This window comes from Gopherus evgoodei, chromosome 3, assembly GCF_007399415.2.
Source record: "Gopherus evgoodei ecotype Sinaloan lineage chromosome 3, rGopEvg1_v1.p, whole genome shotgun sequence".
Taxonomy (NCBI): domain Eukaryota; kingdom Metazoa; phylum Chordata; order Testudines; family Testudinidae; genus Gopherus; species Gopherus evgoodei.
The window spans coordinates 158,178,240-158,202,048 of record NC_044324.1 but is presented as its reverse complement, the minus strand read 5'-3'; the positions used below and the strand labels follow the sequence as shown (position 1 = coordinate 158,202,048).

The 23,809-nt window shown below is 41.6% G+C and overlaps 1 protein-coding gene across 1 annotated transcript in view; it reads right to left on the bottom strand.

Annotated features, from left to right (window-relative positions):
* Positions 1–23,809, bottom strand: part of BIRC6 (baculoviral IAP repeat containing 6) — a 338,471-nt gene that overhangs the window by 294,835 nt on the left and 19,827 nt on the right. The window contains 7 exon segments of the mRNA XM_030557127.1: positions 7,098–8,495; positions 11,716–11,774; positions 16,219–16,379; positions 16,464–16,686; positions 18,000–18,082; positions 19,581–19,692; positions 22,199–22,392. Of these exon segments, the coding sequence (XP_030412987.1) occupies positions 7,098–8,495; positions 11,716–11,774; positions 16,219–16,379; positions 16,464–16,686; positions 18,000–18,082; positions 19,581–19,692; positions 22,199–22,392 (2,230 nt within the window).

Here is a 23,809-nt window from a genome sequence, read left to right as displayed (position 1 = left end):
CGACAGAGACCCCTGACTGTGGCCCAGGAGGGAGCAAAACCGTTGGCACTTCCCTGTTTTCTCTTGAAGCAAACAGGTCTAACCAGGGAAAGACCCAGAGCTGGAAAATTGAGCGCACCACATCTCATCGGAGGGACCACTCGTGACCCTGGAACGAGCGGCTGAGGGTGTCCACCAAACCATTCTGCTCCCCTGGAAGATACTCAACTGATGGCATTCTGGCATTGTGAACGCAGAAATCCCACAGCGTGAGGGCTTCCCTGCAGAGGGGAGAGGAGCATGCACCCCGCTGTTTGTTGATATAAAAGACTGCCGCCGTTTTGTCCGAAAGGACTGAAACACACCTGCCGGCCAGGTGAGACTGGAAGGTCAAAACACGCCAGGCGGACCGCTCTCAGCTCCCTGACACTGATATGCAACTCGAGGTCCTCCGGCGACCACAAGCCCTGTGTCCCGAGGCATCCCAGGTGCGCTCCCCAACCTCGATCCGAGGTGTCTGTCACCAGGGAGAGGAGGGCTGCGGGGTAGCAAAGGGGACACCCATACAGACTTCCCACAGGTCGAGCCACCACCATAGCGAGCTCAGCACCAAGCAGGGAATGGATACCACTGAGTCCAGGGGGTCCCTGCCCGGGCGATAAACTGTCGCCAACCAGGACTGCAGCGGGCAAAACCGGAGTCTGGCATGTACCACCACATAGGTGCATGCCACCATGTGGCCCAGCAGCTGGAGGCAAACTCGCGCTGTGGTGACCAGGGCGCGATTCAGTCCGCGGATGAGCTCAGAAATTGCACGGAACCTGGACTCCGGAGGATACACTTCGGCGTGTGCAGAGTCCAGAACTGCTCCTATGAATTCTATTCGTTGCATCGGAGACAGAGTGGATTTGGCTTTGTTCAAGAGGAGGCCAAGATTGAAAAAGGTCCGCCTGATGAAGCATACCTGGGTCTCTACCTGCTCCTTGGAGCGGCCCTTTATGAGCCAGTCATCCAGGTAGGGGAATACCTGGATGCCCCACCTGCGCAGGAAGGCAGCCACGACCGCCATGCACTTTGTGAAGACCCTGGGAGCAGCTGACAGGCCAAACGGGAGCACCGTGAACTGCAGATGGACGTTGGCCACGACGAACCTGAGGTACTGACGGTGCCGTGGAATTATGGCAATGTGGAAAAAGGCATCCTACCAATCTCCTGGATCCAGGGAGGGGATGATCGAGGACAGAAAGACCATGCGGAACTTGAGTTTCCTCACAAACTTGTTCAGCCACCACAAGTCTAGGATGGGTCTCAGGTCCCCTTTTGCCTTCAGTATGAGAAAATACCGGGAGTAGAAGCCTTTGCCCCTGAGCTCCCGGGGGACTTCCTCCACCACCCTTGCCTCTGTCAGGGACTTCACTTCTTGAATTAGAAGTTGCTCGTGAGACGGATCCCTGAAGAGGGACGGGGAGGGAGGTTGGTGGGGAGGAAGGGAGGAGAACTGGATAGAATATTCCCTCTCTACCGTGCAGAGCACCCATTTTGTCTGACGTAATTCGGGACCAGGCATGGTAGAAGTGGAACAGACGTGACCCAAAGGTAAGGGTGGAAGGATCTAGAGTCTCTACTGGTAGGTCGCCCTCGACCGTACCATCAAACAGGGGATCTAGGCCCAGATGGTGGGGTCTCGACTGGCCAGAAGCCTGGCCGGAGGGGTGGTGCTGGTCACGCCTCCTGCCATTTCTGCCCCGCCTGTGCCCCAGCTCCTGGCAAGTCTGTGGCTGGTATGGGCGAGGGGCCGCCTGTGGCCTAAATTGTCTGCGCTGGGTCGCAGGGGTATGCAAGCCCAGCAAGCGAAGCGTGACCCTCGAGTCCTTTAAGCTATGGAGACGTTTGTCCATTTTCTCTGAAAACAGCATCTCCCTTCGAAGGGGAGGTCTTGAATCACCTGCTGGACCTCATAGGGCAGGCCCGAGACCTGGAGCCAGGCTCCCTCTGCATGACCAGGCCTGTGGCCAGGGTGCGCAAGGCTGAGTCCACCACATCTAAGGTGGCCTGGAGGGAGGCTTGAGAGATCAGTTTTCCCTCCTCCACTAAGGTCAAAAACTCCGACCTCGAGTCCTGGGGAAGGAGCTCTGCAAACTTCAACATGGCCGAACACATGTTATGGCCATATCGGCTTACTATTGCCTGTTGATTGGCAATGCGGAGCTGGAGTCTCCCCATGGAGTACACCTTTCTACCAAAGAGCTCAAGTCTTTTTGCATCCCTGCTCTTCGGTGTTGACCCCTGAAACCCTTGACGCTCCCGCTGGTTAGCCGCATCTACTACCAGGGAGTCCGGGGAAGGGTGGGCGTACAATACCTTTAGAGGGGACGAAGTTGCGCCGCTCTGTCCTCTTGGTGGTAGAGGCCAATGAGGCTGGTGTTTGCCATAGGGTGCGGGACGTATCAACTACAGTCTTTATCAGCGGGAGGGCCACCCTGGATGGCCCTGAGGGGGCCAGAATGTCCACCACAGGGTCCACGTCCACCTCGATCTCCTCCGCTTGGATTGCGAGGCTTTGAGCTGCTCACCAAAGGAAATGTGGGAGGATTCGAGTGTCCTCTAGGGCCGGTGCCACAGCCGTGCCCGAGACCGCCTCGTCCGGGGAGGAGGACGAGGAGATTACACGGAGCGGCCCTTCCTCCAGTGCATGTGGTCCCTCGGGGTCCTGCGGCACACGGTATTGAGGTTGCGGTGCCTGTTCCGAGTCTAAATATGGCATTGCGGCCGGTACCAGGGTCACCAGTGAGTGACTTGGCGTATCATGCGGTGCCGGCAGAGTCCGAATGAAAGCCATTGCCAGTGCCCAGTTAGGGGGTGCTGAACTTGACGATGGCATACCCCTGCCTGGCGACGGTGGGGGAGGCAGCTGCGACAGGGCTACCGACGTCGACGACACCAAAGCCGACCATGACCGAGGACCAAACGCCTGGCCTACTGACTGACGGAGGCCCAGGGAGTCCAAAATGGCCACTGCGAGGGCAGCTGCCATTGCTGCTGCCACTGCGGGTAACGCTGCTGGCTCACCCCCGACACCAATCTCCTGCTCCGCGACCGGCTGGAGCGATAGGAGTCTGCCTCTGAGTTTGAGGTCTCTGAGTATGAGGACCTGGGGAGAGCGGCGCTCAGTGCCAAAGGAAAGCGGTGCCGAGGCAGCGGGGAGCCTCTCATCAGGTCCTGTGCCGCCTTCACAGCGCGGTGTGGGGAGGGAGGCGACAGCATGTCCGCTTGCCTCTAGATTGCACTGGTGGATGGGCCACAGTAGGCAATCCCAACGATGTGAGGAGGCTAGTGCCGGGAGATCCATTAGGTCTGAGGCTGCCTCGAATGCCTCTGGCATTGATGGGGGGCGTATGTCTCCGCTGAGGTCCGGGGAATTAGGCTGGTCCGGACTCGACCGCCCTCTCTGCGGCGCAGGAGTCAACGGAACTGCCGAGGGCTGCAGCCCAGCCTGTCCGCTTACACCTGCGAATGGCATCTGCCTCAGATCCTGGTGGGGTGACCAATCCCTCACCGGCTTCCTTCTCTTGGTGGGCACCAGCGAAGGTGAGCGGTGCCGCACTGAGGCCGACTTCCTATGACCCGACTCCATCCGGTGCTGGGTTTTTGACGACTTGGGCTGGGCCCTAAGTCCTGATGCCGGTGCCGGGGCACTCCGCACCGAGGACGACATGCTGGGCCCCGAGTCAGTCGGTTCTGGGCCCAAGGGTGTCGTAGAGCCGGTCTCCATCAGGAGGACTCTGAGCCCTGTCCTTACGAGTTCGCTGGCGGAAGCCTCTACAGACAGAGCACCGGTCCTTTTGGTGGCTCTCTCCAAGGCACCTCAAACACATAGAATGTGGGTCACTCTTGGGCATGAATTTCCCACAGTTCTCGCAGAGTTTGAACCCATAGGACCTCGGCATGCCCCGGCGAGCGACGAAGACTCTGGGGGGAAGGAACCCCCGCAACTACGAAAACTATATACAAAGATTTATCTAACTAACTATAAAATAACTGAATACACGGACTAAATGGTAAGGATAGGATACTGCCAAAATGCTATGCAAGAGAAGTTCCAGCTAGCCGTCACTGGCGGTAAGAAGGAACTGAGGGGGTGGAGGGTCGGCGGGCCCCTTTATAGGGCGCCGTGGTGGCGCCATCCCAGGGGGCACCCGGGCCAACCCTACGGACGCTGCTAGGGGAAAATCTTCCGGCTGGCGTGCACGCAGCACGCACACACCTACTTTGAATGGACATGAACACCACATCTCGAAGAACAACAGTTACTAAAAGGTGGATAACTGTTTTTTCCAGCCCATCATAGAGCAAGATTTCATTCTTTGATTAGAGTGCAGGTTTAGCTGATAAATGTAACTGCGGAAACATAATATACTTTGACTTAGTCCTGCACAGCACTCTAATTAAAACATGAACACTACACAGTATCAATAAAGAATACATTAAGTGTTAAACTGGCTAATCTCAAAAAGTAGATGTCAATGGGGACTCATCATCAAATTCTAGTGGGATTCTGCATGGATCTGTACTACTCCCCAACACCAATCAACACTTATCAATGATTTGGAAGTAAATATAAAATCACTGCTGATAAAATTTGCAGAAGACACAAAGATTGGTGGAATGACAGATAAGAACTAGGCAGCCGCACAGAGTTATCTGGATCACTTGGTAAACAAGGCCCACTCAAACAAAAAAAGCATTTATATTCAGCCAAATACAAGGTCAGACATCAAGCGGGGAAAAAAGGCAGACCACACCTATAGAATAGGGCATTGCATCCTGGAGATCAATGACTCAAACTGAAACTGAACTCCCGGTGCAATTCTGTGGCAAAAATGTCTAGTTTAATTCTTGGATGCATAAATACAGGAGTAGTGAGTAGGAGTATGGAGAAAATTTTACCCTTGTATGCAGCACTGCTGAGACCAATAATGAAATACTGTGTGCTGTCCATACCCATAAAAAGAAGTGAAAAATTGGGGGATGCAGAAAACAGCCACAAAAAAAAAAGATTTGGAGAAAATGCGCAATAGAGAAATAAAGGTCTCAACCAGTTTAGCTTATCAAAAAGATGACTGAAGGTATAACTAGCTCAGTAAACCTGGAACACCTGACCAGAGGACCCATCAGGAGACAAGATACTTTCAAATCTCGGTGGAGGGAAGCCTTTGTCTGTGCTTTTTGGGTTTTTTCTTTGTTTTCTCTAGGTTCTGAGAGGGACCAGACATGTATACAGACTCTCCAATTTTCTGAAACAGCCTCTTCTGTTCAATTCAGTAAGTACCAGTTAGAAAGGTGGTTTAGTCTTTTGATTGTTTTATTTGCAAATGTGTATTTTGCTGGAAGGATTGAATCTCTGTTTGCTGCAACTTGTATTTGTGCTGGGGGGAGGATTCTCTCTAGTGTCTATAAGCTGAAAGACCCTGTAACATTTTCCACCTTGATTTTACAGAAACAATTTTTACTTTTTTCCCCTTTCTTTTATTAAAAGCTTTTCTTTTTAAGAACCTGATTGATTTTTTTTTGTTTCTTGTGTCAGACCCAAGGGGAGGGGGTCTGCACTCACCAGGGAATTGGTGGGAGAAAGGAGAGAAGGGAGGAGCAAAAGCCTGATTTCTCTGTGTTAGGATCACTGTCTCTCTCTCAGGGAGAGTGTGGGAGGGGGAGAAAAGGGGAGGGGAAGGTGAATTTCCTCTGTTTTAAGATTCAAGGAGTTGAATCACAGGGATCTCCCAGTGTCACCCAGGGAGGGGAGAATCTGGGAGAAAGGAAGGAGAGGGGGGAATGGTTTATTTCCCTTTGTTGTGAGACCCAAGGGGTTTTGGGTCTTGGGGTCCCCAGGGAAGGATTTGGGGGCCAGAAAGTGTCCCAAAACACTATATTTTTGGGTGGTGGCAGCTCTATCATTTCTAAGCTAGTAATTAAGCTTAGAGGGGTTCATGCAGGTACCCCATCTTGTGGACACTAAGGTTCAGAGTGAGGAATCATACCTTGACAAGGTCAACTTACAGCATGTCCACACTACTCTCCTTGGGTCAGCGGTACACATCCTCACCAGAAGCGCTTCCACTGACCTAGAAGAGGCAGTGGGCTGGCAGCTCCCTGCCGGGAGCCTAGCTGCCCACAGGCTCCTGGCAGGCTTCCCACCCTCTGCTCCGCCAGAAGTGGGTGGGAAGCCACGCCTCTTGTGGAAGTAGAGTTACTATGTCAGTGTAGTAGGGCATTTAGATCGGTGGGAGCAATGCTGTAATGTAGATACTGACATAATTAGGTTGACGTAAGCTGCCTGACGTCAACCTCTGTAGCATAGACCAGGCCAGTGATTGGGACTTTATTACTGCACAAATACCTTCATGGGGAGAAAATGTTTAGTTGAGTGAAGAAAGAAAGGTGTAACAAAAACTGATGGCTGGAAATAAAAAATTAAGTAAGATAGATTTTTTAACAGTGAGGGTGATTAACCACTGGAACAAACTACAAAAGGAAGAAGTGGATTCTCCATTTTGTTAAGTCTTCAAATCAAGACTGGATGTCTCTCTGGAACACATGCAGTTTTGTTAAAGCTGTGTCTGTCCCAGGATATTAGATAGACAAGGTGGGTGATATAATAGCTTTTACTGGATCAACTTCTGTTGGTGAGAGAAGTTAGTCCAATAAAAGATATTACCTCATCTACCTTGTCATCTTGGAACATATGCTTCAGTCAAACAAAGTTATTAGGTTCAAATACAAGGATAAGGGAGTGGAATTTAGTGGGCTGCGATACAAAAGAGGTCAGACTAGATGATCAAGTAGTCCCTTCAGGCTTTAAACTATGAATCTATGAATAACAGAATTATCAATACACTGCGTGCACCTAAAACGTACATTCCAGTTTTAGAGATATCACCTAAACTTAAAATGTGGAATAGTGCTAGAACCAGGGGTGACTTTGAGAACATCCTCAATATACAACCCTCAAGATCATTTATATGGTGCACTTTTGTAGTTCTGAAACTCAGTCAATATTCTATCACATTTAACATCTGTCATTTTATTATAGCCTTTATCATTTTTTGAAAAAAGTATCTTACCTTTGGTGCAAGCACACAGTCTGTCTGTGCCTGAGCAGTAGATCACAGAGACAAATATATCTGGTTCCTCATCGCCCTCCTTTTTAGGTGGCTCTACTTTGGCCAGAATTTCAAAGTTCGAAAGATCTAAAATTTTTACAAATCCTCCCTGAGTAGTTATTACCAGGTGCCCAAGAGTAGAGATCTCAGATTTTCTCTCTCTCCCATTACCATTCTTAGGAGTTAAATGTATTTCTTCTACAGGCTCTTCACACTCATCATCTCGATTGTCCAGTACATCTGGTGGGAGCAAAATCAGTGAGGTAATTGTGTCCTGGGGGTCTTTGATATGCTGGATTTTTATTGGTTCCTCCTCTAGAGTCACTATTCTAGTGGCATAGTTCATTTTGTAAAGCACTAGATATCCACCACTAACATTTCTCTGCTCAGGTTGAATTATTAAAGGGGTTTGTACTGCATCTGCTGGTGACTCATGCTGGATCACACTGCTATTTGTGCCATTCACAACAGCAAGACTCGACTCTAGTTCACCCTTTCTTCTGTTACATAGTGCCGAATTTAATTTATTTAAATTATTCAAGGCCTCTACTTGATTTATTGCACTCAGGGATTCAACAGGGCATGTCCGTAGTCCTACTAACAAATGAACTCCATCTGCACAAGGAGTGACTGAATCTACACAAAGGTTCTCCTCCTCTGCAAACTTAGGCAGTCGCAAGCACTGAACCAATGTCCCAGGCTTGGGAAACAGAGAGTTCCACTTATCAGAGTCTGGAGAAGTTAGATTGGCTGCTGCATCTGCAAATTGTTGAATATAAGTCACAGGTGGATCCTGCAACAGCAACTGTTCCTGACTGTCCAGCTCCATCTCAATGATCTGTGGAACTGTAAAACCATCATCGTGTAAACTTTTACTCATAATATTGTTCATCTGTGAAAAGATTTTTCCTGCTTTTTCATCAGACTCCTTAATGCTGTAAAGAAGCAATATTGGTAAAGTCCTCCTTACCAGAGGGGAATTCAGTTCTGAATTAGTGCAGGATTCATTGTCCGTTGATCCCTGCTCTGATACACTCTCACCTCGAGTCCTGCTTAAACCATCCAGTGATCTCTGAGAGTTACTACTAACAGGGGAGGTAGCAGGTGATTTGTATGTTAATAAACCCCCAGCTAATAAACAAGGAAAGGGAATGTTGTGTTGTTCCAGATGCTTCTCCTTCATCTTTTCACTCTTACAGTTAGCTAGACAGGGATTTGCTCCAAGTTCTTCTAGATCCTTAACTGTGTCTTCAAGCACATTTGCAACGATTTCCCACTGAAGTTTCTCAGGCTGCTGAAGGATACTCAGGGCTGTTACATCAAGGCTCACCTCCATGGTTTCTTTTTGTGATGTATGCCCTTTAGAACAAACAATGCATTAGTAGATGCTTGGCTTAGGTTGTGGTGAAGTATAGGTTATAGACTAATTCTATTAACCAACCATTTAGTCATTTCTCTATGTATCTTCAAATATACAGAGGATACAAAAATGTGACATTTCCATATGTGGGAAAGGACCTAGAAATATTTATTCCCCAAAAGTTAACAACTGTCCTTTAAATAATTAAGGAAACTCAAATCAGAATGATAGAGGAAAAGAAACTGAAGACTTTCCCAACAAGTCAAATTTACCTTCCTGAGTTGCTGTTCATACTGAACCTCATAAGCCACTCAAGTGGCTCTGCTGCACACACACCAATACCCTCTCCAGCTACCTAGACAGCCTAGTACGACCCCCTCAGAAGGGCAGACTCAACTCCCACTCCTAGCTGATAAACCCATGTTACATTACCGCCATATTTTACTGTTTACATCAGCTGACAAACCAGCCAGCAAAACAACCCCCCACGCAGTATTCTTAACTACCAATCATAAGATATGAAAGAACCACCATCAATGCTGAAATATAACCTGGTCTAATTAAACTGGAATAATGCAAGGACAAAATTTTTAAAAAGTGACTCAGAGAAGTCGCAGAACCTTTGCATTATTTAGTAAATATGAATGATAGCAAACAAAAGTCATAGGTTGATACCAGACCAGGAAGAAGAGGCTGAAACACAGCTGAAGGAAAATAACCCCGAGATTCTTCTTTTCTAGCATTTAAACTTGAAGATCCAGATTTCTACACCTCAAGTCTACTCCCTTGTTCTTATGCATTATGATACAGTTACTTACGTGATCACAGTTTTCCTGCAAGAACCCTATCTCATTCAGAGTGCAAACTGCAGATTGTAGAGCGAGTGAGGCAGTTGTATTCTCCCTCCCCACCCTGTCCTTTGACATTTCAGTGAGGACCCTGACCGTATGCACTTTGCACAGAAAATGAACAGGTCTTGCAAAAAGCAGTTGTGATCATGTAATTAACTATCAGAATACATCTATACAAGCTAACAGAATTAAGATTTAAGCGGCTGTCACTTCCCAACTTTCAAGTGTTTCCCTTCTAAAGCTTTAACAATTTTTATTTAATATAAAACTGATAATTTTTTTGCAAGATTTCTACTTAAACAGTACAAAACTTGTTAGAAATAAACAAACTTTCCTTTGCCTCAGTTTGAGAGTTTTTTTTATTGATAGTCATGTAATCAATTTGCGTCGTTCATTAAAGATTGTATTAGATAGCAAAGTCAGATAAACAAAAAGGAATATGCAAGTCACATTTTTGTAAAGTTGAGTTTAACTACTGGCATTACCCTTCACTATAAAAAAAATTCAGCTGCATTAAGTTGATCATGGTATCCTTTTTGCTGCTCACCCTACTACTCTGCTTCAGATGGATACCATTCCCAGATATCACAATTATATATTTAGTGCACCTCTCAGTCTTAAAAGATGGTCCCTTTAAAATGAAGCTGGGTTTAAACTGAAGTTTAAGGACAGAGAAATTTAGCCTTCAGAGATGTGAATGTGGTACCTTTCACAAACACTGTTCTATCCAAAAACTCTTGGAATTTCAAGGTTGCTGTGGGTATCTCACTTCTGAATTTCCTGACTTTAGACTTTAAGTTTGCTCTTCACTCCTGTCCTCTTATTCTCAATTTACCAACACAACTGAAAATGTGTGTAGCAGTGAATTTACTCTTCTCCCTTCTTCTCTACCTCCTTACTTTTTTCTATGAAACATCATGCAAAATAGCATGATATAAATAAGTCAAACTCTGAAAGACATCAAAGTTGTTAAAATAAATAAATAAAATAAATTAATAGAGATATTCCTATCTCCTAGAACTGGAAGGGACCTCGAAAGGTCATTGAGTCCAGCTCCCTGCCTTCACTAGCAGGACCAAGTACTGATTTTTCCCCAGATCCCTAAGTGGCCCCCTCAAGGATTGAACTCACAACCCTGGGTTTAGCAGGCCAATGCTCAAACCACCGAGCTATCCCTTTTCCAATGTTTGCTCATTGTATTTTCTTCTTTTCAAATAAAAGGCGCTAAAGAGTATTTTTTTAAAGTATAGTTTTACATCTCAATCCTCACCGTAGCAATATTACAGAGGGCAAAAAATGTCAACTACAGTCAATAGTTTATTTCAAATTCTTGTTGTCCTTGTCCAGCAACTGTTCATTTAACCAGTGAAGTTATAAAAAATTAAATGAAAATAGACAATGCATACAAGCATTACAAGAAAAAAAACAACAAACCCTGTACAGACTCTAGTAAGGCAAAAGAACATGAAGGTTTATACCTACTGGTGAGAAACATCAAGAAACAAACCCAAGAATCTTTATAATTCAATACAGCTTTTGGGTCCTTAGTAATTTTGTCACTATGGAAAAAGATTTTCACAACTCAAAGTTACTGTGCAACTGCTAAAGTTGACATTTCACATTTTTATTTTAAGTCTCCCATAGAACTATGTATTTCCTCAGTTCCAGAAACAGGACAAACCAGACCCAAATTCAAAACTATCAATATTTTGCTTCCTTTTTTACTTTAGCTTAAATTTTGTGTGCCTTTTTGGTTATATGAGCTATTCAGATCCTGCATCAACACTTTTCAGATGCTACTTTCATACAGGACAGCACATTCTTCCCCAGCAACAATTTTTCCCCCCCATTAACACATTTTGAGAAGAACTTGAATGCTATTTTGAAATTTAACATCCTTCCAGTTTCATCTAACATACAATTTCACTAGCTGAATGATAATTTCTTATTTTCAAATGCCTAGATCTAACTTCATTTAACTTTACATTACTTCACGGTCATAAAGCCCAGTGGATTATGCTGCAATTCTAATGTTTTGTGCTATTTAAAATGTGAATACATTTGTATGCCATCATCACTTTTACTATTAGTTCTTTCCACAACAAAATATTTGTAATGTTATTTTAACTCCTTGCCATGAGATTTTATGTAAGTGAAGTTTATGTTGCCATTTTACATTTTCTCCAAAGCTTTAGCTTGTCACAGACTAAAGTGTGTACATGTATTGTAGCTGTAAAGGTGATCCAAGCCTATATTTTCATATATACATGCAAGAAAGCAGAGTTCAAATTAACTTCATTTCCTAACCCACAAATCCTTAAATTCTTAACAGATTTTTGCAGACAGTGTTCAAAAATATCATACCCACCTGTCACAGATTCTGATCTAGAATGCTCTTCACTGTCTGAATCCTCCAACAGGTCATCACTAAAAGCACAACACAGCTCAATGAGATTTTAAAACATGACAGTTGCAACACTTGCAATCATGGATTATACACTTTACATTTACTCAGCCTCCATACAAAGATTGTACAAACTTTAATTCTCACAATGTTATGAGATACAACAGGTTTTATGCCTATTTTAAAAAACAAACTGGGGCATGAGCAGGCTGACAAATTCGTGCAAGGTCATGGGCCCAGCTAGAATTAGAATTCAGGGTTTCAATTCCTATTCTTATGCAATAACCAACAGATTACACTCCCTTCAGAGTAACAGACGTCATTCAATGACATTTCGGTAGCAAAGTGTTTATACTACCTCCCTAATAACTCAGTATTATGCATGTTCAGAGGGCAAGACTAGGATGCTTTGATTATCTGAATTCTCTTAGAGATCTTTCCCAGTACTGATGGAGGGGCCTCTAAGGAGCCAGTCGTCCAAATATGAAAAGACTGCAATGCCCTGCTGATGCAGGTGAGCCACTACTGCTGACAGGACCTTCATAAAGACCCTTGGAGCCACAGAGATTCCTAAAGAGAAGGACAATGTATTGGTAATGCTCTGAGCCTCTAAGACCCCAGAAGACTCTTGAGGGAGGGATGAACAATGACATGAAAGCAGGCATCTTGGAAGTCGAGGACAATAAGCGTCTTCTGGTGCCTGCGGATGCTCAAGGCAAACAAACCGTCTTGTGCTGCTAGTAGCTTATCCTGATGGGCTGGGAGCCTGTCATAACCTTAGTCCCAGATTTGGACCTTAGCGTCCAAAATATGGGAGTTAGCATGAAAACCTCCAAGCTTAGCTACCAGCTTGGACTTGGTACTTGCTGCCACCACCCAAAAAATTAGAGTTTTTTGGGGCACTCTGGTCCCCCTTGAAAAACCTTCCCTGGGGACCCCAAGACCCAAATCCCTTGAGTCTCACAACAAAGGGAAATAATCCTTTTTCCCTTCCCCCCTCCAGGTGCTCCTGGAGAGATACACAGACACAAGCTCTGTGAATCCAAACAGAGTGACTCCCCCTCTCCGTTTCCAGTCCTGGAAACAAAAGCACTTTCCTCTTCACCCAGAGGGAATTCAAAATCAGGCTAGCAAATCCAACACACACAGATTTCCCCCCCTGATTTCTTCCTCCCACCAATTCCCTGGTGAGTACAGACTCAATTTCCCTGAAGTAAAGAAAACTCCAACAGGTCTTAAAAGAAAGCTTTATATAAAAAGAAAGAAAAATACATACAAATGGTCTCTCTGTATTAAGGTGATGAAATACAGGGTCAATTGCTTAAAAGAATATTGAATAAACAGCCTTATTCAAAAAGAATACAAATCCAAGCACTCCAGCACTTATATTCATGCAAATACCAAAGAAAAGAAACCATATAACTTACTATCTGATCTCTTTGTCCTTACACTTAGAAACAGAAGACTAGAAAGTAGAAACTACTTCTCCAAAGCTCAGAGAAAGCAGGCAGACAGAAAACAAAGACTCAGACACAAACTTCCCTCCACCCAGAGTTGGAAAAATCCGGTTTCCTGATTGGTCCTCTGGTCAGGTGCTTCAGGTGAAAGAGACATTAACCCTTAGCTATCTGTTTATGACAGAGCCAGGGTTTGGCAAACCCTGAATTACAGGGTTGGCTTATGAATGGGTCATAAAAATTTGCCACTTTTACTTATCCGTCGGGGGGGGGTCAACTTATAAATGAACTGTCTTATCGAGTATATATGTAATTTCCTTCTTTGACAGGGTTAGTAGCCTAGTGAATAGGGGAAAAGCTGTAGACATGATATTTTAAAATTAGTAAGGTTGACAGTGCCAACATGACATTCTCACAAGCAAACTAGAGGAATACGGTCTAGATGAAATTACTATAATGTGAGTATGTAACTGGTTGAAAGACCATACTCAAAGAGTAGTTATCAATAGTTTGCTGTCAAACTGGGGTGCACATATCTAGTGGGGCTCTGCAGGGGACTGCTACATACTCGGTATTTTCATTTATGGTTTGGATAAAGGAGCGGAGAGTGCTTATAAAATTTGCAGATGACACCAAACTGGGAGGGTTTGTTAGCACACTGGAAGATAGGATTAGAATACAAAATGACAATTCTGACAAACTGGAGAATTGGTTTGAAATGAACAAGATGAAATTCAATAAAGACAAGCGATAAGTATTATATTTAGGAAGGAAAAATCAAATGTACAACTACAAAAATGGGGAGTAACTGGAGAGGCAGAAGCACTGAAGAAAAGAAACTGGGTGTTATAATGGATCACATATGATTGACTTATATTCAATGTACTGCAGTTGCCAAAAAAGCTACTATCATTCTGGGGTATATTAACGGGAGTACTGTATTTAAGACATAGGAGGTAACCATCCTGCTCTACTCAACACTGGTGAGACTTAGATGGGAACCAATTCTGAGCACAACACTTTAGGAAAGAGGTGGATAAATGGGAGAGAGTCCAGAAGAGAGAAACAAAAATGATAAAAGGTTTAGAAAATCGGACCTCTGAGAAAAGGTTAAAAACTGGGCATGTTTAGTAATGCAGGTAAAAAAAAGCCTGAAAGGGCAGGGGAACAGGACCTGATAACAGTCATTCAATAAATTAAGGGCTGTTAAATTGTTCTCCATATCCACTTAATATAGGACAAGTAGTGATGGGCATAATCTGCAGCAAGGGAGATTTAGGTTAGATAAGAAGAAAAACCTTGTAACTATAAGGATAATTAAGCACTAGAACAGGCTTCCAAAGGAGGTTCTCCATCATTGGAGGTTAAGAATAGATTAGATAAGCACCTGTCAAAGATGGTCTTGGTTTACTTGGCCCTGCCTTAGCGTAGGGGAATGGATTAGATGACCTCTTCAGGTCCCTTCCAGCCCTATACTTCTACGATTCTTCAAGACACCGGAGATAGCTGGAGTGCCCATTGCTACAGGGAAGAGACCTGTGGCAAGTCTGGCAGGGTTTGAACCAGAGGCCTTAAGCATAACGGGGAAAAGCCAGAGACCACAAAAATTGAGGAGTTAAATTCAGCGGGGGCCCCTCCATGCACAAAATGAACTTAAAACAAAAAAAACACAAACAAAAAAACACTAAATAGAGTAAATAAAGCTAAAAAGTAAGAAAGTGGGAAAACAGATAGGAAGCCGTGGACACCACAGTTGCTCCATGTCAAGCCTCAGGCAGCAGAGAAGGAACTTAAGCAGTGGCAGGTCTGTGCCTCCCTACTGCCCACACCTGAGAGCACAAAGTGCTACACTGGGCAGGCACAGACACTGTTTATAATCTGCTGTCAAGAGTGCACAGGCACACATCCTATGTGGAACACCAATAGGGATGTATACAATCAAGATGAATTTCAGTTAAAAAGAAAAATAAATTTCTGCTTCCACGCAGACTAGCTATTGCTTTCTGGATCCCCTGAAGCTGAGTGAAAATGTTTAGAAAGGTGACAGAAAATTTCATCACCTCACCCTTCAACACTCACTTACCCAGGAGCTTTCCATCAATGATTGTTTTATGGGCACGAGAGAAAGTCAGTCAACATTAACTTATGATGCTTGGATATAGTGATAAGATCTCAGAGAATATAGAGATGTATTTGTTGTGAATACATGCAAGGTTTTTTTTGGCACCTGCCATCCTTCCCTTTGCTTGATATCATCTCTTCAGTTTGCATCAAGTCATAGCTAATAGATTGAAATGCCTCAGGACAGGGATTGCATTCACTTTGTAAAAGGCCTTTCAAAACATACGAGTCTATAAACACACTACTTATCTTGGTTATTAAATATGTAAGAAAAGAAATACAGTTCTTAGTACTTCCACAGTAATTTGTACTTTAAAAGAGCTGTACAAACAACAGATTGATAAAAACATGGAAGAGACAAGGTCTGGCAGCTCTTAAATAAATTTTACTTGATTTCAAAGCATAATGATTAGAAACTACACCTTCCAAAAGCTTTAGAACACTTGCATTTAACTATTATCCCATATGATTAAAATGAAGATCTATTCTTGAAACTTAAGTTCCCCCACATTATTTCTAGCTTCGTGCATCACAATATTTCAAGCACACTCTGATAATGCATCTTTTCTATCTACAAGGTAAAAAATGCACACATTAAGACAGGTGAGGAAAGTATTTTAAAATATAACTGGGGTAAAATATAAGCTTTGAAAGAAAAAACAAACAATCAATCATTCACCAGATGGGAGTTCAGTGACACTTTTACATCACATGGCAGTACATAAGCATCACCACTTCACATTCCACTCCCATCTCCATGAATAAGCAAAAGATGAATCATTGACTTCTGCTTTCTAACTAAGTGTGAATAAGTTTAATGGCATTTCAAATCCATTATCCAGGATAGAACATTTTTTAAAAATATTTTTAATTTGGAAGGTTAGCATACCTGTCTCCTTCCAATTTTGGTATATCTGAGCAGCTAGAGGAATCTTCTAGCCATGCTAATGTTGGTCTCCTTGAGTCAACCCCTGAGCTCTGTTCTCCTGACAACACAAGCTGTTGAACAATTGCTGGATCATATGCATTGATCTCAAACTTTAAGTGAACCTAAACAAATAAAAATGTAGAGGTGTACATTGATTTAAATCTGACAAAACAATTACTACTACTAAATTCTTAAATAAGATGTACCTTCATAAGTTTGGAAACATCCCATATGCAGATCTTTCCTCGTTTTGTTGCTGCAGCTAGAAAGTGAGGGCAACTTCCTGATCCAAAGCAGACTATCCTGTCAGTGCCATCTGTGCAGGGAAACTGTGCTGGACTTGTTGCGAGTGTGACTGAGAGGGGTACATTCTGTGTGTGCTCACCTTTGACAAACGGGCAGTTTGGGGAATGTCTCTCATGTTCAGACCTTTGTGCATTAAAAAAATAAAAAATATCAAAATGTTGGCTTCTCCTAGCAGCAAGTTTGCATTAGAATACCAGCTACTAACTATTAAAATCAATTTCCAAGTTTGTGAAGACATAATGCACGAGTAATATCTCGACCTGTAATAGAGTTGAATCATACAAGAATGAAATTGTTTTAACCAGAGCACAAGAATAATGTTATTGATCCTCAGTTTGTGGTTATTTCTCAATAACCATATTGTATGAAATGCTTAAAGGAATTCCGCGTATCAAAATGCAGGGGGATTTGCATACACCATTAAGAGAAATAACCACGAAGTTATCATGACAACTGCTGGGCTCTGACTGGCTACTAATGTCCAAAGAGCAAGCAGTAAGATGCTATAACAAGAGAGAAAATTTAACTCAAGAGTACATACAGTATCACTGCTTGTAATACCAGATTTCATCTTTATGTAGCTTAAGTACTGTGTTCAGTCCTACATTTCTCCCTACAGAAAGGGACACTGAGAAGTGCAGAGTCTTAACCAACAAAAATAAAAAAGCTAGTAAGACAGGTGTGAAAGATTTCTGAATTAAATTTGTGCAGTAGGTGGAGACACGGAAAAGAATCATAATTCTTTACTAACATCTGGCAGATAGTACCAAAGAAAAGAAAATCATCAAGTGTAGTAAAAGGGGCAAATAGGAGGTAAAGGGCTAAAATTTAAAAAAATTCAAGCTAGCCAGAGTGTAATTTAGAGAATGTGACAATTTAAGACACGGATTTAAGACAAAGTTAAATCAGGCACCTAGAAACGGGTAAAGAAATGCACTCATGCATACATTTAACAAGTCATTTGAAAACTAGTGAATCCTTTATTTAAAGGTGGTAAGATCCAAATATTCAAACACATTTGCCTTATCACACTTTATATCAGTAACCTCATCAACTGACACAGAATCCTAAAATCAAGTATTTACAGGTGAAGAAATTTTAGGTAAACTTAGAGTGTCAGAAGACAGACCATTAAATTGTAAAGGTATTCCAAATGAAAGAAAAACCAAGAGCTTTCACCAAGCGCAGTTTCATTCTTCTCCTGTATTATAGGAAGTGCAATAAAGTGTTACTTAAAATGTCAGGACAGTTTGCATTTAAAAAACTGGTATCTTTTTGGAAATCCATTGCTTCAAAACTTTCTAAATATAAATGCATAAGAAGAACTCAGGCAAGGTATGTCTACCACAGTGCTCCACTTAATTTTTTTTTAATTTAATATATTTTCATATCATACAGAAAGCAAAATAAGTCTCATGTTCCACACTTAGACTCACCAAGGTTCATCTGTAGGCTCCCAGCACACCAAACACACACTGCAGGTAAAACACATGGCTCTGTCATCTCCTGATGAAGCAGGCTATAAAAAGATGAGAGGGAAGTAGTTTTGCACAAATAATGTCAACATATCAGTTTGAAAAGAAACAATTTAACCAGTTATTTGATTCTTTTTGTATATACTGTAAACTTTATTTCTGACAGAAAGATTTAGGCATTACATCCATATGTCGCACAAAAGTTTAGATAGCAAGAAGCAGTATTTTAAATTGAAAAAGTGTAACACTACACTACTAGGTAAAAGAGACTGAGCACTGCAAAACTTCTCTGGCCAAGCCATTGGAGATGAAGGAATATCAGAGATGATGCTAGGTCTCAAACAAGAAAGAAGAGTAATTAAGTAATTTTTGGTTGAAAAAAGTCACATCGCTGTATGATACAAGACAGCTGATTAATAACGCTGAGATTTTGTTAACATATCTGCAAATTTTTTAAATACAACCTAAAAGATTGGGGAATGTTAAACAATCTGTTAGAGTGCAAATATTCCATTCCATTTTGTCTCATACAAGAACTTAATCTCCATACTTAGCATTTTTCCCTTTGTCCCCAAGTCATTAAAGTACAATATATCTAGGAAACATTTCAATGCAACTCTATGATATTTCTCATGATACTGCATTTGTTCTTATGGACACTTGGTTGAAAATTGCTAGCAAGCATGTAGGGTGTAACAGTAAAGAGTTTTTTTAAAGCTGCCTTGCAAAATAAGACAAATTTTAAGTGCATTTAACAGGCTTAGTAGTTGGCAAATAATGCTGATTTCAGTGGATGCAAGCTAGACTTACAGTAAACTAAAAGACCTACTGTACCACATACGGATTTACATAGTGAAGGCTATCTGTAAGAAAATGCTAGAAACTTAAGGGAGTTAATGAAAAACGTGGGGAAACAACATTAAAAAAATATGTGATTATATTTAACCAATTATTCAACTAGCCCTAGATGTGTTTGCACTTACACCACATTAAGGAAAATTTTAAATGTTAGTCCCATTAAATCAGTGTAATTTAGTGAACAAGGAATTCAGATCAAACTTTTTGCTTTTTCTGCCTTATGTACGCTCTCTCTTCATAAAGGAGAAAGCTTTCAGTTACACAGAAATTGTTCAGTAATCTAGTGATATGAAAATAATTTATGTAATATACATGATTAACAGAATTTGAGTAATTATTTTTGCCAGAAATATAGATTTTTTTTAAAAAAAGTGTTACATATATGGGAACTCAGATCATTATCCTCCACTGATTATAATAAAAAAAGAACTGACCTTAGAATAATTCTGGGGACAGCCTCAATGCACTGAAAGCACAAGACACCTCCTAGCTAGAAAGTGCTCAATTACTTCAAAATTCTTGAGCTAAGAGTTTCTGCCTGACCGTGTGCTAGGAACTGATCCAAGTATAGGAACCCACTGAGAAGTTTATCTTTGAAGAGCATTCATACCTTTCCTCTTTATCTCTTAGTGTAAAATATGGCAATAATGTATTTATATCCAAAACACATCATCATCTTTTTACCTGATGATAGAACCCAGCTTGAGCCATGGGATCTGGCTGCGCCCACCTATACCCTACATGAGGCCATGAGGTGAATGTCTCTCGTCTGTTAGCCTCACTATACATCAAGGACCTACAAGAGAGACATTTTTTGTTATCCAAAGTGTCATTTAGAACAATATTAGATTACTACAGGCTGTACAAACATCTAAGAAAGCAATTGCCATCAGTAAACAGATAAAATTAAAATCAAACTCAATTAGCCATTTTTACAACTATCAGGAAAACTATGGGAAAGGATGATTTATCAACATTTTGAAGAAATATTCTGAAATCCAACAAATTAAATATGAGGCAATACATACGTGATCAATTTCAAATGCAGGAATAAAGTTTGAATGTACTGTAATCCGCTATGCACTCTTTAGCCAGATGGAAAAGAATAAGCATTAAACACTATCAAAATTATTCTCCCTGTCTGATATTCAAAACCCATCTAACTCCTAAAAATGAGGCTTACAACTATCAGAAAATCCCACTGAATCATCTTTGCTACCAAAACCAGCCCAGGATGCCAGGGATGGAGATACTCTGCAGTATCCAAAAGGTCATTAATTTAGCTCAAACTTAACTGAAGTTATGCCAAGTCCATGTAAGACAATATGCTACATAATAAATACATTGTATGCTACAAATACTAAAACAAAACTAAAAATTCTCAGTTATGCAGCTGAGGTTACATAAACCTTTATTCATGCTAAAGTAATGAAGACTGTATCTTTTCTAGTTTCCACCACTGTTTATCTTTTCAGTATGTTCCACACATGGGTCTTAAGAGGATCAAGAACTGTATAATACAGTGGTCCTAAACTTTTTGGACCACTCACTAAGACTCAATATCATCCCACAGCGCATCGTATCCCAGACACCTTTGCAGGTGAAAAGAATTGTACTACGGTGAGAGCTGGTGCTGTTGAACAGAGGACTACCTTCACCTCATCACCTCTCATTCTTTAGAGTTTCAGGTGAGAAAACACAGCACTCCTGAACAAAGTTTCAGCCCCCCACTGCCTCTCCCCTGACAGAGCCTATTCTGCTGTCAAAGCCTTTCACTGCAGCAGGGAAAGGCATTGGCAGTGGGACACTGTACTGCTAAAAATAGCAGTGTAGATGTGGGAGGTACTGCTTGGGCACGTAGTGAGCCTGTGTAAGGTATATATCCTGGGGGTTCAGGCATGTAGGGTACTCTACTCGCCTAAGCAGTGCCCCACTGTCTACACTGCTATTTATACCCATGCTAAATAGGTGTGCAGTGTCTGTACTGTAATTGTAGATGTACCCTTTTGCTTAACATGCCTGAAACAAGAAATTATGAAACTAGGAATTCAAGATACTTTTATTCCCATCTCCAAAAATCAGTCCAAGGAGTTTTCTGCTGCCAAGTGGAGACACTAAATAGCTCTTTATTTGTGAAACTGTAGTATAAAAACAGTACTGTAGTATTGTTGTGCTTAAGAATTAAGTTTGGTGGTCTATACTAGGTATATGAGCGAATGTATGTGCTATGATGTCTACCAAAACACATGTAAACGACTCTCATAACACTTTTCAGAGTAGCAGCCGTGTTAGTCTGTACCTGAAAAAGAACAGGAGTATTTGTGGCACCTTAGAGACGAACAAATTTATTTGAGCATAAGCTTTCGTGGGTTACAGCCCACTTCATTGGATGCATGCAGTGGAAAATACAGTAGGAAGAGATACACACACACACACACACACACACAAAACAATGGGGTGTTACCATACAGACTGACAAGAATGATCAGATAAGGTGAGCTATTACCAGCAGGAGAAAAAAAATTTTTGTAGTGGTAGTCAAAATGGTCCATTTGCAGCAATTGACAAGAAGTTGGGAGGAGGGAGAGGGAATAAACATGGGGAAATAGTTTTACTAACACTCTGACAGCCACTACATTAATTTGTAGTCATATCAACTCAAGCTGTGAACTTGGGAGATTCCAACAGTATAAGCAGGACCTGGAGAAGTTAAACCTTGCAGAAAAGATTAAGGAAAAATATAGGTGCTGAGGGAAGTGGGTTTGACACTCCACTCCAAATAAATACCAATACAGAAACATTCCAAAAGTTAAGCAATGGCCTAAAAAAAATACAACTATAGCAACCTAACTGGCAAGCCGGTATCAGTTATTATCTTAACCCTAATGAGGAACTACTGGAATCAGAAAAGGATCAAGTGATAGCCAGGCAAGCCCACTTTTCTCCATCCGCTGCTGAAAAGGAAGTGCTGGGAAGGCTTGAAAGGAAGCATTTATACTCTGCAGGGTATGGCACACAAGTTTAAGCACTAGGAGAATTCAACCAGTATTCCACTAAGGAAGTAACACTCAGGAGCTATAAATCCACAGAGATAGTATCTTTGGAGAAGCAGTAGTTTTATTTAATAATGCCAAAATTTGTAAAAAGTCATTTGCACTAAACCTTTACACATTAACCAGTTTCTGCATTCCCCATTTTCCTTTTCTCGCAGATGGATAAATCCAATTTCTCCTTATTGAAGAAATCTGAATCTACTTTGATCCAGACAAAAGGTAAAATTCACCATTACATTTTTAATATACCTGTCCACAGATCGACCAGGTCCCACGCCAAGTTCTGGTCGCGCACTGGGTAAGAGGTAAGATAACCTATCCATCACAGAGGAAGCTACAGGTAAGGCAGCAATATTTTGATTTATCTTCTTAAGTTCATTTACAATGGCACTGGCGACAGACTTCAATACATGATGAGGAAGATGGAACGTAACTGTTGCCCACTGAATTAAGAAAAATTGTCCAAGTTATTACAAGAAATTACAATACAAATGTTTCACCTGGAAATCAGAAACAAGAATCAAGAAATACTAATGCCTAGTCTTGTGTTCAATTTTACTAAAACACAAACTCAAAAATATTTGTTCAATTTTTTTAAAACTGCAGCTCATGAAAAATGAGTGCTTTTATTAGTTTGTAATCTCATTTGATTATACCACTCAATACTGCACGACAGCCAAACTCAGCAATGTGAGCTCTAAAAATGCCTCAATTAAGATTTTTTTTGGTGAATTATAATAAATAGTTGAGTCATTTGCGTTATAAAAGCAGGAAAAACATATGAGATACCTTAAAACTTAATATGCTTTTTTATATCCCAATTTAGTTCTCAGTTAGAAGTGTCTTTAATGTCTGAAGAAATGTATTTTACAAATAAAAGTTTTGAAATTATACAGTTGCTCTGTAGAGTTTTAGTGGGGATTTTTAAACCACCACTTGTTCAGAAGTCTCTGGAGGTCAAGTTTGATGCCTACTCAGAAAATAGTTTAGAAATAGAGATCTGATATTTAAATGTTTTATAAACTTTTTTCGTTAAAAGTTAAAGAGGCAGATCATCCTTTATTTAAATCTTCAGCTTTCGATACAGTATTCCATTTTGTAGAGAAATCAGGAAAGTTGTTAGAGGACGAAACATTTGTCCACTTTTAAGTGTAAATTGATATGCCTATTGCTAAAGTAAACTGCAAAACAATATGGTTTTGGTATTATGATATAGAATATAGAATTTCAACAAAGGTAACTAACAGGTACACTGAGTTTCCATAAAATCAAAGATTACTCAAAATGCACCTATTTTAGAAAAGTCCAAAGGTTCCTTTGGACACTTGTAAATGTACTCCTATGCTACTTTACCTAGTTGATTGCAAATATGTGGAGCACACAGCAAGTGCAAATTAACCAATCAGGGTCTTTTTACTATGTTAAACAATTAACTTATCAATTTGCACTGAAATATTAACTTATTTCCTGTGAGGATGGATATTATACGCATAAAATATTTACCATCATATTGTTTTAATACAAATATATAGTACTATAGCCAGCTATTACTGTGGCTCTTTTGGGTAACGCTGATTGCTAATTTGGCTCCTCAACCACTGAGGTCTGAGTATCACTGCAATAGAGCATTTCATACTGAAGCAATAGCCCCACCAGTCAGTCCCTGAGAACTGCATGTTAATCGACACAAATCCCCTGAATTAAGACTGAAACACAACAGACCAGCCCCTTGTCAAAACAACTCGGGCAAAAGCATTTAAATTACAATTAAAAGTTGAAAAGTATTGCATTGCTTTACCCATTCTGTTGTCTGTTTATGTTCTGTATTATGACTGTAAATTTTGGGGTCTTTCTTACTGC